This window comes from Arachis hypogaea, chromosome 20, assembly GCF_003086295.3.
Source record: "Arachis hypogaea cultivar Tifrunner chromosome 20, arahy.Tifrunner.gnm2.J5K5, whole genome shotgun sequence".
Taxonomy (NCBI): Eukaryota; Viridiplantae; Streptophyta; class Magnoliopsida; order Fabales; family Fabaceae; genus Arachis; species Arachis hypogaea.
In genome coordinates, this window is record NC_092055.1 from 130890890 (window position 1) to 130905092 (window position 14203).

General features: G+C 29.4%; 2 protein-coding genes across 2 annotated transcripts; one reads left to right on the plus strand and one right to left on the minus strand.

Annotated features, from left to right (window-relative positions):
* Nucleotides 1–1182: 1182 nt before the first annotated feature.
* LOC140183237 (uncharacterized mitochondrial protein AtMg00810-like) lies at nt 1183–2400 on the minus strand. Its single transcript, XM_072231262.1, has 4 exons — nt 2179–2400; nt 2081–2127; nt 1890–1986; nt 1183–1776 (listed from the first exon to the last, which is right to left on the minus strand). The coding sequence occupies exons 1-4, from the start codon at nt 2398–2400 to the stop codon at nt 1183–1185; spliced, it is 960 nt and encodes a 319-aa protein (XP_072087363.1).
* Nucleotides 2401–7869: 5469 nt separating this feature from the next.
* Nucleotides 7870–13453, plus strand: LOC112782760 (probable inactive poly [ADP-ribose] polymerase SRO5). The gene is made up of 5 exons (XM_025825323.3): nt 7870–8988; nt 10254–10501; nt 11130–11266; nt 11366–11461; nt 13082–13453. The coding sequence occupies exons 1-5, from the start codon at nt 8468–8470 to the stop codon at nt 13133–13135; spliced, it is 1056 nt and encodes a 351-aa protein (XP_025681108.1). The 5' UTR covers nt 7870–8467; the 3' UTR covers nt 13136–13453.
* The last annotated feature ends 750 nt before the right edge of the window (nt 13454–14203 follow it).

Consider the following 14203-nt stretch of genomic DNA (forward strand, 5'->3'; position numbering starts at 1 on the left):
TTTATATGAAAATAAATTATAATAAAATAAATGGAATTTGAATTATATTATTCAAAATTATGTTTAGATAAAAATTATCAAAAAAAATAAATTTATATTACTTACAATCACTTTTTTTTTAACTCTTTTGGCTGCAATTTTTTTGAAAAAAATTTAAATTTATATGTTAAAATTTAATACTTTTTGTCATAAATTTTTAGTATTCTTTTCTCAATACTATTTTTTAAATTTAATTTGGTCTTTTTAATATAATCAATCATTCATATTATAAAATAATTAACAATGATAAACAAAATGCACCCTAATTCAAGAACCCGCAATAAAAATTATACAAAGTCAAAAAAGAAAAATACAAAAAAAAAATCATAAAAAAGATATTTGTATCAATAAAAATAATTAAAAATTTATATGAACAATAAATACTAAATATTCTATAAAAAAAAGTAACAATATGCATTAGAGAATATTAAAAAAATAAAAAAAATACAAATAACAACAACCATAATATGAATACAAAAATATATAAAAAATTGATTAAAAAAATCAAAACTTAATAAAAAATACTAAAAATGATATTATAAAAAGATTAAAATATTTACTTATAAATTATGATCATGAAAAGGATTAAATATAAGAATTTTTATAATTATTCCTTATGTCTCTTCTTACATATTAGACTGAAGGATAAATGTTGGAACCAAAATTGGTATTGAAAATGATTTTTTGCTATATCTCTATTGGTTTGGGGTGGAATATATACACATACACATATCAGCCTAACAAGCTAACAAACTCCTAACCTAATGAAAAAGATTCCTCTCTAAATAAGGCTAACTAACTGCAGTAAATAAATAACAATTATAACAAGCAAAGCAAGATATCTGCTAATACTCTCCCTCAAATTGGAGAAAAAATGTTAATGATTCCCAACTTGATGATCAAGTTCTTAAACAAGTTCTTAAACAAGGTAGGCTGCACAGCTTTTGTTAAAACATCGGCAAGCTGATATCCTGACTTTACATGCACCAGCTTCACAGTACCGTCTTGTACACGTTCTCGAGCAAAGTGACAATTCATTTCAATATGCTTGGTACACTCATGGAAGGTGGGATTCTCTGCAATGTGGATTGCAACTTTGCTATCACAGAAAATGAAAGGCGGATCAACTTGTATCTCAAAATCCTAAAACAGCCTCATAATCCACACAACTTCAGCAGTGATATTGGCAAGTGCTTGATACTCTGCTTCAGTCGTGGACCTTGAAACGGTGTCTTTTTTCTTCGACTTCCATGAGATTAGAGAATCGCTAAGGAAGACGTAATAGTCAGTAGTGGATCGTCTGGTTTCAGCACAGCTTCCCCAATCAACATCCCCATATGCCTTGACCGATAAAGGGGAAGAAATCGAAAGAAGCAAGCCCTGCCCAGGTGCAGCCTTCAAATATCTCAAAACATGATAGACAGCATCCAAATGGGTAGTGCAAGGAGAAGACATGTATTGGCTCAGCTTGTTCACAGCAAAGCAAATATCGGGTCTTGAAATAGTGAGGTAAAGCAACCTGCCAATCAACCTTTTATATTGTCCCGCATCCTCGAGCAAATCCCCATCAGTGGCAGTAAATTTTATGTTTGGATCCAAGGGTACAGAGGTAGGTTTACAATCCGAAAAACCAGTGTCTTCAAGCAAAGAAAGGGTGTAATTTCGTTGAGACAAACAAATGCCTTCCTTAGATTTTACTATCTCCAATCTAAGGAAATACTTTAAGGGGCCAAGCACCTTGAGTTTGAAAAGACCTTACAAAGTTTGCTGAGTTTGGGCAACCATATCACTAAGTTTACTAGAAACAATGATGTCGTCGACATATACAAGCACCATAACAAGTGAATCACCTGTTCCTCTATGAAATAGAGAATAATCTTATTTGGACTGAGTGAAACTAGCACCAAGCAAAGCAGTGGAGAACTTAGTAAACCATTGCCTCGAAGCCTGTCTCAAGCCATAGATTGACCTGTTTAGTTTGTATACAAGCTTCTCCCCCTGCTCCCCTTTGCTGGCATATCCTTAAGATAGTTGCATATACACCTCCTCATCAAGATCAACATTCAAGAAGGCATTATTAATGTCTAGCTGCAACAATTTTCAATTCTTCACAGCAGCAACAACAAGGAGTAAACGAACAGTGGTGAGTTTGGCAACGGATGAAAAAGTATCCTTATAGTCTACACCAGCTTGTTGAGTGTTTCCTCTAGCAACCAAACGAGCTTTGCATCTATCAACTGACCCATCTTGCTTGTGCTTCACCTTATACACCCATCGACAACTAATACAATGTTTTTCGATCGGAAGCGGAACCACCTTCCATGTGTGGTTATTCTCCATAGCTTGTAATTCCTCAGCCATAGCCTGTTGCCATTGAGGATACTTGGCAGTTTGGTGATAAAATTGGGGTTCATAAAAATCAGAAACTTGCATACAATAATCATTGTATGCTGGACTCAATCTCTCATAAGAACAAAAATGTACCATCACCAAAGGATTCACCACATTGTTGCAATGGTAGTCTGTAAGATAAGTATACACCCTATGGAGTCATTGACTTCTCCTCAACGGCTTTGGGTTCTTAGCTCGTGGCTGTGTCACAATAGGAACAGGTGTACCCAGAGCAACGAGTTGAGGTGTATTAAGAAAAACTTCAATTGGCTTAGGAAGGACATGATCATCAAAAGGATCAGGTAAGTAAGAATAAGTGTTGCCAAGCTTGAAGGGAAAATTTAATTCATGAAAAATCACATCCCTTGAAATAAAGAACTTTCTATTCTTGAGATCATAGAGTTTGTACCCTTTGTAACCTCGTGGGTAGCCAAAAAAAACTGCTGAAATGGCTCTTGGTGAGAACTTATTCCTAGAGAAAAGTAAAGTCGAAGCATAGGCAAAGCATCCGAACACCTTCAAGTCTTCATATGCGGGTGCCTTATTGTAAAGTAATTGATAAGGGGACTTCCAGCCAAGAGTAGAGGAGAGAGATCTATTGATAAAAAAAGCTGCAGTAGCAACACATTCACCCCAAAAATAAATTGGGACACCGGATTGATAATACAAGCTCCTTGCCACATTCAAAAGGTGTTGATGCTTCCGTTCCACCACCGAGTTTTGTTGTGGTCGCTCAACACAACTGAATTGGTGGAGAGAACCTTTTGATTTTAAAAAATTAGTAAGAGATAACTCAGGTGCATTGTCGGACCGAATCTTCTTAATCACACAGCCAAACTGTGTGTGAACCATGGCAAAAAATTATTTAATGATGGTCGTAGCATCAGATTTGGCTTTCAACAAATAAATCCAGGTATATCGACTATGATCATCTACCAAAGTGAGAAAATACCGCTCCCCAAATGCGTGGCAACATGATAAGGACCCCAAGTGTCGCAGTGTATCAATGAGAAGCATTCAGAATCCTGATTATTGTTGGAAACAAAAGGCAACCATTTTTGCTTGGACAAAGGGCATATGTCACACAGTGAATGTTTATTAGAAGATGAAAAATTACAATTTAAAGGCAAAATGTTGCAAAACAGAAAAAGAAAGGTGGCCCAATCTATGATGTCACAATTTTGCACTTATTGCATTACAAGAATTAGAAATGGCTAACGTATTGTCACAATCGGCATTATTACATGTACGTTCATTAACATTGACACCCTTAGTCATAGAAACTGGTGCGTGTGTGTGTGTGAACATACAATTTGTGTTTCAATTTATCTTTTTCAATCATCTTGGAGTTCAGGTGGTCCTGAATTACAAAACCAACATTAGAAAGAAGAATATAAAAACGCTACTTTAACAATAAGGAACTCACTGAAATCATGTTAATTTTGAATGAAGGCACATACAAAACTTCAGTGAGTGTGAGGGTTTGAGATAAAGAAACAGAACTAGAAGCAAACACAGGTATGCGAGTATGATCAAGGAGAACCACAAACTTATTTGCAAACTAAATTAAAGGTTTGAAATTGTCCAAAGTACAGGTCACATGGCAAGTAGCGCCAGAATCTAAGATCCATGATTTAACTCCAAGGACAGAAATTAAAGCAGCAGAGAAAAATTTACCTTTCCCTGTGCTTAAAACTTCAGCAGTGATAATAGGGGGCATTGTGGATGGAACTTGTGTAGGTAAGAGTGATATTAATTGTTGATACTGTTGAGGAGTGAGCTGAAGAGGAATGTCCTGACTTGTGTCTACATGGTTGACCCGAATTGTGGCTAGATTTTGCTTCTTGTAATTAGGTGGATAACCATGTAACTTGTAGCATTTATCCTTGGTGTGGCCGAGTAAACCACAGTGAGCACAAAGCGGCTTATCTTTCTTCCCTGGACGGATCTTGGAGTTATATTGTGTGTTCTTCACGGCAAAAGCCAGCTGCATCTCATTGCTTGTTGGAGGAGCAAGAGTCAGTCCTCATTGCCACTCTTCTTGAACGATTAGCGAGAAAACTTCAGAGATGCTAGGCAAAAGTTTCATCAACAGAATTTGGCTCCGAACTTGATGGTACACATCATTCAACCCCATCAAGAAGACGAGAACATATTCCTCATCAGCATGAGCTAAAAATTCACGAGCACCACCACAATTACAGCGTACTGAAGGTCGAAAATGGCATAATTCCTCCCACACACACTTCAGCTTAGTAAAAAATTGAGAGATAGAAAGAGAATCTTATTTCAGGTTGATTAACTCTTTTCGCAGTTCATAGATTCGATGACCGTTCTTTTACTGAAATCAGTGACCTAGATCTATCCAAATCTTATGAGTAGAACCAGCAAAGATCAAGCTCGATGCGATCTCTTTAAAGACAGAGTTGAGAATCCAGGTGCTGACGATGTCGTTCAGACGACGCCAGCGGAGCTTGGAAGAGTGAGACGCACCTTCCTCAGGTGGCAGAATCATGCCGTCAACGAATCCAAGTTTGTTTTTGCCATTAAGCGTCATTTCCATCGATCTCTTCCATGAAGGATAATTGTCGTCGATGAGCACTTGCGTGACCAAGGCAAAGTTCGGTTGATCGGAGGAATGGAGCAGAAAAGGATCGGCTTCATCGATCGCCGCCATTGTAGAAAAAAAAATTGAAGGTTGGAGAGAAGAGAGAAGAGAAGAAATAGAAGAAGGTTCGAGAAGAGAGGGAAAGTGAAAGGGGAAAAGAAGGTTCGAGAAAGAGGGAAGATGATCAGAGAAGAACACAGAGAAATATGAGAAATTCTTCTGATACCATGTTGGAACCAAAATTGGTACTTAAAATGATTTTTTGTTGTATCTCTATTAGCTTAGGGTGGAATATATACACATACACATATCAGGTTAACAAACTAACAAACCCCTAACCTAACGGAAAAGATTTCTCTCTAAATAAGGCTAACTAACTGCTGTAAATAAATAACAATCATAACAAGTAAAGTAAGATATCTGCTAATAATAAAGTTAACAAAAAAAATAAATTTTTTCTATCATTTTCCAATGTTAATTATTAAATGCAAAAGTTACAATTTATTATTTTAGATAAATCGAAATTAAAACATAAAATCACATTTATATTTAAAAAAAAAATAGTCAAACAAAAAATTTAAAATTTAAAAAAATTAAAATATATATTCATAACTTAAAAGCTAAACCAACACACAACCTAAGGTCTAGTTTGGGTAAACAACTTAATTAAACTCCTTTTGACAAAATAACTTAAACAATAAATAACTATATTAAAAGTAACTTATAAATAAGTTATTTTGTGTTTAGTTTTTTAACTCTAAAAGTGTTTATTTTATAGAAATGTGATAAAAAAAAATAGTAGTATTATAAAAAAAAAAAAATTATTTTTTTAACTTCTTTATAAACTCTTAAATAATTTCTTAAAAAATTACAATTTAATTTTAAAAATTATGTCAGACATTAATATTACTATTTTTTATAAATTAAAAATTAAAAAAAATACTTTTAAAATTTTCCAAACCACCCGTAACTCTTCCTCCCTAAGCCTTTTTCAATACTCCGAGATTGCATTTCACTCAAAAAATGAACCTACATTTTTAAAATCTCTTAGCTTTTTCATGGAGTAACAGTGGTGGTAGTAGTTGACAAAGCAATGGTTGCATTTCGGGGAATAGGATGAAAGTGGGTGATGACTTATGGTTACAACCGTACAAGAATGGAGCATATTGGAAAGAAAAAAATAAGATGGGGTAAAAATATAAAATTAAATAAATATTAAATAATTAATTTATATTTGTATATTTTTTATATATAAGATAATAACTTTATCTAAATCATAGCTAGATTACCATTTTTAATAAGAAAAATAATGTTTACATTAGTATATTTTTTGAAGTTTAATATTTTTTGTACAGTGTGTAAATTCTTTGACATAAATTATTAGTTATATATTATTATATTAGTAAAAATAATATTAAATGTGTCTATTAAAAGAATTATTCAAACACATAAATTTAAATAAATAATTGTATAAAATTTGTTATCAAATTTAGTTTTTTCTAATTGAATAATAGTGTAAAATGTGTTACCAAAATTTAAATTTTTTAATAATATAGAAAATAGAAATATTAAAAACAAATATATTTTAGAAAGAAAGAATCCCAAGTCCCAAGTCGCAACAGAAGTTTAAAAAAATATATATAATGAAATAAAAGAGGAAATAATAGTACAATGTCCCAATTTTCCGCGGAACACTGTGTGTGCTAGATTTGTGAAAACTAGACTGCTATAGTGACTCCTGGTTTCATACTTTCCTTATTGGGATCCAAAGCCAAACCTAGGTGCAAATTGTTACCACTCATAAGCATAACCGTGGCTCAATTCTCACCACCCAATCCAACTTCCAAAGTAGTAATTTAACGAATAATTGAACTCATTTATTTGCACACTACTACAGTCTACAATTCTACATGCATATAACCTATAGGAAATATTTTAAGTGCACTGAAGAATATCAGTGTTTCAATTGTTTTAACCATTGATCTGAATTATAAAAAATTATATAATATATATTAATTAAAATCAACGGTTAAAATAATTGATGCACTGATATTGCTCGGTGCACTTGAATTGTTTCGTAACCTATAACATATACTTGATAGTTGATTGATCAGCATGTACGGACACAAATATAATTAGGACGAAAATAACAAGATTTTTTTTAATCGAAGATATGAAGATTTTAATTCGCAACATTTTATATGAGTATAAAGACCTATATCATTTGAACTATAGTTCATTGAAACGAAAATAACAGGAGTTAAAGTATCTAATTGTAATTAAAAAATAATTAATTTTAGATATATAAAATTATTTTTAATCACATTTTTTTATATTCACTTTTTTATTTATTTCTTCAACCTAAATTACTAGAATTATCAGTAAAAGAAAATTAATATTTAATAATAAACAATAGTACGAATTCAATAAATATTATTATTTTTTATCATTAATATTTTTTTAACAATAATTTATATTTATATTTATAAATATTTTATACGTATATAATTTGTACTTATATTTATCAAAATTTTACACACATAAATTAATATGAATTAATAAAATTTATTTATTAAACATAATTTAATATTTATACTAATTAAATAATAACTAAAAATTACTGACCTCGAAATTTTTTTTATAATAATAAATACTTATTTCTTTCAGGCGAGAGGATAAGATTAACTAAATAAATTTTTTAAGTTATTAAATTAATTAAAAATTAATATATTTTAATTAAAAATAATTTTTTATTTTTTAGTTAAAACATTAATATATTTTATCATAAATATTTAAATATATAAGTTTTTCAATAAATTCAAAAATAAAAAAGGAGATTTAAAATAAAATAAAATGTTAAAACAAAATAACAATGATCTAAGACCAAAAAAAAAAAAAACTTGTGTGCACTACAAGGATAAGAATAAAGAAATAAATAAATAAATAAATAAATAATAGGCATAGCAATAATAATATAAACAATGTCCCACAGGGAGTGGGAAACCCAGATTCCAAAACCAACAGGCTTGTCAGTTGCATGTATATTGCTTCTCTTCAACAAAACAGGGAGCGCCCTCCTTCTCCACACTCTTCACCGCCCATTGCATAAACCTTTTCATTCTTCTTTCTCCTTTTTAAGTATTCTCATTCTCACATCTTCTTCATTCCCTTAACTCAGATCCTAATTTCCCTTTTCGCCTTAAATTAAACCATCACCATACACCATACAACTTTATTTTAAAACAAACATAAGACGCCAACTTAATTAGATCTCTCATCTCAATTATTTCATACCTTGCACTCTTCTTTTCTTTCAACCCAAGTTTTCTTCATCTCCCAAAAATGTATACGCAATTTCTTCTTTTCTAATTCCTATTTGAATTGAGCAATCATTCCTAAATTACATCTTTCTTATTCTACCATTAAGCTATGAACCTTGTAACTTCATCACCTCTTAGCGTAGATTCTTCGTCATCCACCGACTCAGATTGGGATAATGGCGGCGGAAGCAGCAGCAGCAGCAATGGAGAAGAAGACACATCGTGCGTTATCTCCGATTGCGAAAGCTCAATTTCTGGTGCCGATAGAAGAAGAATTATTGGTGAGGTTAGAGAAAACAAGAATGTCATCGGAGGCTTTGTTAAGCTCGAAGAACATGAGGCGGTTTACGGACTCATAAAGACGAGGTTCCTGAAGGGTCTTGGCGGCGTCGGTGAGGTTGTGGCGGTTCACCGGAACCCGTGTGGGAGCCTGGTGGCGCAGGCGAAGGTGCAGAGCTTTAAAGTGTGGGAAAGAGCGGTGGCGAAGTTGCGTGGTGGGAATGCAAATGTGAAGTATGGTTGGTTTGGAACGCTCGGTGAAAATGACGTGAGGGATATTGTTGCTAACGGTTTTGGGCACCGCCATGGTCAAACACTCGTTTTCTCTGCAGATCATTCTCCTCTACAAAGGTTAGTAAACATAAAATTAAGAAAAAGATATTACTTTCTCTCGTGAAAGCATAGCTAGCTACCCATGTGTTGGATTTATTTGCGGTAAAAATTCAGGTACAGTAAAGTTTATATGATTTAACTGAGAAGATTAAATGATTTGAATGATTTGACTAAATTTTTATTTAACGGTTTTTAATTATTAATTTTACGTGTTTATTACTGTTTACTGTACTCGAATTTTTACCTTTATTTATAAGTGCATGTTATAATAAGTATAGAATGCTAGGGACCAGTAACTTTTGTGATTCGTAGCCATCGATGATGGTTTTAATAGTGTGAGATTGGTTTGAGATTTTATCCAATGACTTACTTTTCTTGTGGTTCATTTTTTTTACTGGTTACATGCTGGCCAGAATTTAATAAAATTGTTGGCTCCTAAACTTTTTCATAAGTATATATAATTATCTAATTTATTTAAAAAAATAAAAACTAATATTTAATTTAAAAAATATAAAAAAATTTATTTTTAATATTAAATTTTTTTTTATTAAAGTTAAGTTCGACGAATTCTACACTAAATTCATAGACATTAAAAGATTTGGCTTATTTATATGACTTTTGTATTACTCTCTTTGTTCTGAGTGTGATATTTTATAGATTAAAAAGACAAGGCGTCATTTATATTCTTTTCAAGTTTTTTTTTTTTTTTTTTTTTGCGCCAAAGCAAGTTCTTGTATGCATAAGCTAAGGATAGATATTTTCTAGCTATTTTTAGTAAGTAGTAACAAATAATCTTTTTAAAAAAATTTCTAGAAGCATATACAAGAATATGATTTAGTCACGTTTCTATCTCAGGCTTATCTTGAAAGTCTTTTTCGTTTTGGAATTTTATTGTTCAAGAGCATAATAATTATTTTTCCAATATTAACTGTTACAAATAATCAATGAATCTTTTTGAACGTTGAAAAATTACTGAACAAATAACTATATATAAAAATATCGTTTGATGTGTATATTAAAAATTAATTATTAAATTATTTATTTATATAAAATATATATTAAAAATATTATATATATTTATATATAAATATATATTAGTTGATTTAATAATTAATTTTTAATGTATATAATATTTTTTATAACGATATTTCTATATATAATATTATAAATCATTAAATAATTTGATATTTGATATATTTAATCCAATATTTTTTTTGTAAATTATTAAATCATTAAATAACATTTTAATAAATTTGTACCTTTTTTTTCCTTGCCTTGTGCAGTGTGAAAAGATGTGTTGCAGATAAAGATGGGGTGAGGCACTTGTTGCTATGCCGAGTTATTCTGGGAAGGAGTGAACTTATTATTGATCCTTGTAATAATAAGCAGCAATGCAATCCTTCTTCTGAAGACTATGATTCTGGAGTCGATAGTTTCTCGGATCCTAAGAATTACATCATTTGGAGTAGCCGAATCAACACTCATGTCTTGCCAGCATATCTTATAAGCTACAAACTTCCCTCTTTCAAAGGTTTGGATTTTTTATGACCCTTTTTGTAAGTTTTTTAATTTTTTTTCCTTTAAATATATTATCTTATGTTCATATTAAATTTTGGAATATATAAAAATTTCTTTTGGTTGAGATATGAGTGAAACACAATGTATCATGCCTTCTGCGTAGATAAAGCTATGTTGAAGAGTGAAATTTTGGTAAAAAGTGAATATCTTTTTTTCAAGATGAAAAAAAAATATTTTATGTGCAATACATATATCTTTTAAAATTGAGAAAAAATTTTCATTCTGTCCCAAAGAAATTCTCCTTTTATGTATAATGAATAGTTTCAGAAATTATTTTTAATATGGAGATGAATATGGTATTTTAGTTTAATATTGATATTTGAAATATATTACAGTATTATGATGTCCAGAAAAGATATCAACACGTATCTTGCGTGTTGACTAGAATGTTGACACATGTCTAACATGCACCATATCTGTTGCCAGAATAATGACACATGTCCAATACATAGGGTGTTGCAACACGCATCAAATAATCTCATTTTTAACAAAAATATTAATATTTTTTTCATATAAAAATAATTAGCCAAATAGTTGTGTTTTGGAATTGTGATTGATCATATTTTCATTTACTTTTGTAGTTAGTGAGAAGAGTGGAGAGCAGCCATTGCAGCCATCATCACCTTGGATGCCATTCCCATCTCTGATTTCTGTGCTTTCCAAAAATTTGCCACCAAATGATATTACCATCATCTCAATGCTCTACAAAGATCACAAAGTAAGTGCTTCTAATTTATTTAGTGATTTACCTTTGCATTTTATGGGTTTGAAATTGAACATATTATTCATTCTCTGCTTGTCCCTCTCCTTTTTGTAGGATAATAAGATTTCAAGGCATGAATTAATACAAAAAGTGAGACGTATAGCTGGAGATAAGTTGTTAATTGCGGTAATCAAATCTTACAAAGCCAAGGTACTAACTTATTAAGGATTTTATTTTGATTACTTTCTTTCTCGGTTTTGTAATAGTCTTTTCTTCTTAATCAATTTTGCTTATCCACAAATTTAAATGAAAAATAAATAAGTGACACCATATACAACTTAGGGGGTAAGTGCTCCATTGAAATTTAAATTGACTTCACTATTAATTTATTTAATTTGACTTAACTATTTTAAATTAATATATATAAAATTTATTTTATCAAATTTAAATCTATTGATATGTAATTTATTAAGTTGATCTCACAAAAATAAGTTACTATGTTAAATTCAATTATCTTATGGCTTAATTATTCTGTTTGTTCTCATAGTTTTGTAAAATTTTTAATTAGGACTCTATTTTTTTTTTTTTAATTGAGTCTTTGCATCAATTTTTTTTAATTGAATCCCTACACTTTTTTTTATTTGAGTTCTTGCACCAATTTTTTTTAGTTGGGTTTCTATACAATTAAGCTAATTACTACCAAGAATGACCTAATTAAAAAAAATTTTGGTGCAGGGACCCAATTAAAAGGAAAAAAAAGTATAGCGACTTAATCGCAAAACTATAGGGACTAACAGAGTAATTAAACCATATCTTATTAGTGTCATTTTTAAGTTAATTAAGATATTCTGCAAGTAGTGATGTATAATTTCAAGATAAATCTCAAAGTTTTAGAGAGGTGAATATTGAGTTACATTTTAAAGTAATTTAATTTGTTTAAATTTGAGAAATTTATTTTTAGTATTTGCGAAGTAAAACTTTTGTCATCCAATTATCGACTTAAGAGTTTCTTATTAAATGCAAAATCTAAATAATATCAATTTTCAAAAGATTATTATTTATTTTTTATTATTTTTTTTCTAAAGTTAGTTTTCTCTTTTAGCAATCGCACTAATTGGAAAAACAAAAATTTGATGTGCACATCAAAAATCAACTATCATGTATTTGTGTATATATATATATTATTTAACTTATTTTTAATGTGTATCTTATATTTTATTATGTATTATATATTAATAATTGATTTAATAGCTAATTTTTTATATACACCTAATATTAAAAAAAAATTGATTTTATAATTATGTAAGACATATATTTTTAAATAATTATTTAGTAACATATATAAAAAAATAATTTTTTGAATAATTATTTATTAACATATATAGAAAAAGAGGGATTATACCTTTTTAAAACAAAACGATGGGTAAGGTGAAAAAAACAAAGCTTTAATCATCTTTACATTATGGCAGCAAGATTTACTAAATTTAATAATGATTAGTTATTATTTTCTCAATGTAAATGATTCTTTTAAAAGAAAAAATTTAATTATATTTATAATAAAAAATCGTACTATATTTTCAAAATATAAAACCGAAAAAAAAACTAGTGATATTTTATATTTCTGTTGTTTTAGATTACATTGGGTACATATTCTTATATTTTCATTTACAAATTACAATATTTGAAAACTTATTAAGTGCATGACTACTAATATTTCTTTACTACATACATATTAAATGTGCTTAATGAATATGTAAATATCTTTTCTTAATCTTAATTTTTTTTCTCTTCTATTTTATCTAACTAAATGAATTTTTCTTAATTTTCCAGAGAAAAACATGCAAGATCTTTCCAGAAGTCCAAACATTGCAACATGACAACTAGCTAGCAACTTGTTTAGGAATTGTGTTTTTTATGCTATGAATGAATTCTCCAATATTGGTTGGAGGCATGTACCTAACTTCATAATAACCATTAACCTTACACTGAGCTTTATATGTATAACAGTAAAAGAGTCTTAATTAGAAGCCAGACTCATGTTTTATTTTGAGAAAAGAATCACTTTTTTTTTTTCTTTTCATTTCTGGTTGCAACTTGCAAGTTACACACATGACTTGATTCACTGTACCCTCTTTTAGAAAAATAGAATGTAAATACAAATTTTGTTCTGTCATGAAATTGATTGATTTTCAATTTTCACAAGTGGCAACTAGCAACTTGATTGGTTCATTTAATTTGCTTTAGGAGTCATGGACTAATTAATTGACTGATTATGGGTTTCAGTTTGTGGCTTTGTGCTCTCTTGTGATTACTTTGTAAGAAAATTTCAAAAAAATTTATTTAGTTACTAGTATTGGACAAAATAAATTTCAAAATTTGAAAATCAATTTACTCTTTTTTATTTTATCAAACAATTTGTTCCCCATTTTTCAAGAAATTGGATTATTGAACATTGCTTATACATAGGAAAATTATTGTCACTTTTTTATTTTTTTATGTTTTACTTTTACAAACGATGAAGAACAAATTTGTTTATCTTTATTCTGAGGGATGATTTTGTTCTATGATTTATATGTTTAAGAATTCCAGAAATATATATATTAAGGCTTTGGTGATAGAAGAAATTATTTGACATAAAATTTGTTATATTTACTCAAATATTTTGTATTTGAATTTTAAAAATTAGAATATAATAGGATTAATTAATTTTTATTAGAATTATTTAACATATATGAGTATTTATTATAGAATATTATGATTTTATTATTTTAATTTTCTTAATATTTATAAATATTTTTTTACATTATATTATTTTATACAATTTGAATACAAATAAATCCTTTCTCTATTATTCTTTCTTATCCTTTCTAATATTAAAAAACAGTAATCATCTTTTAATAAATAAAAAATATGATAAAGGAAAAGTATAAATTCTGGCCAGCATGTAACTAT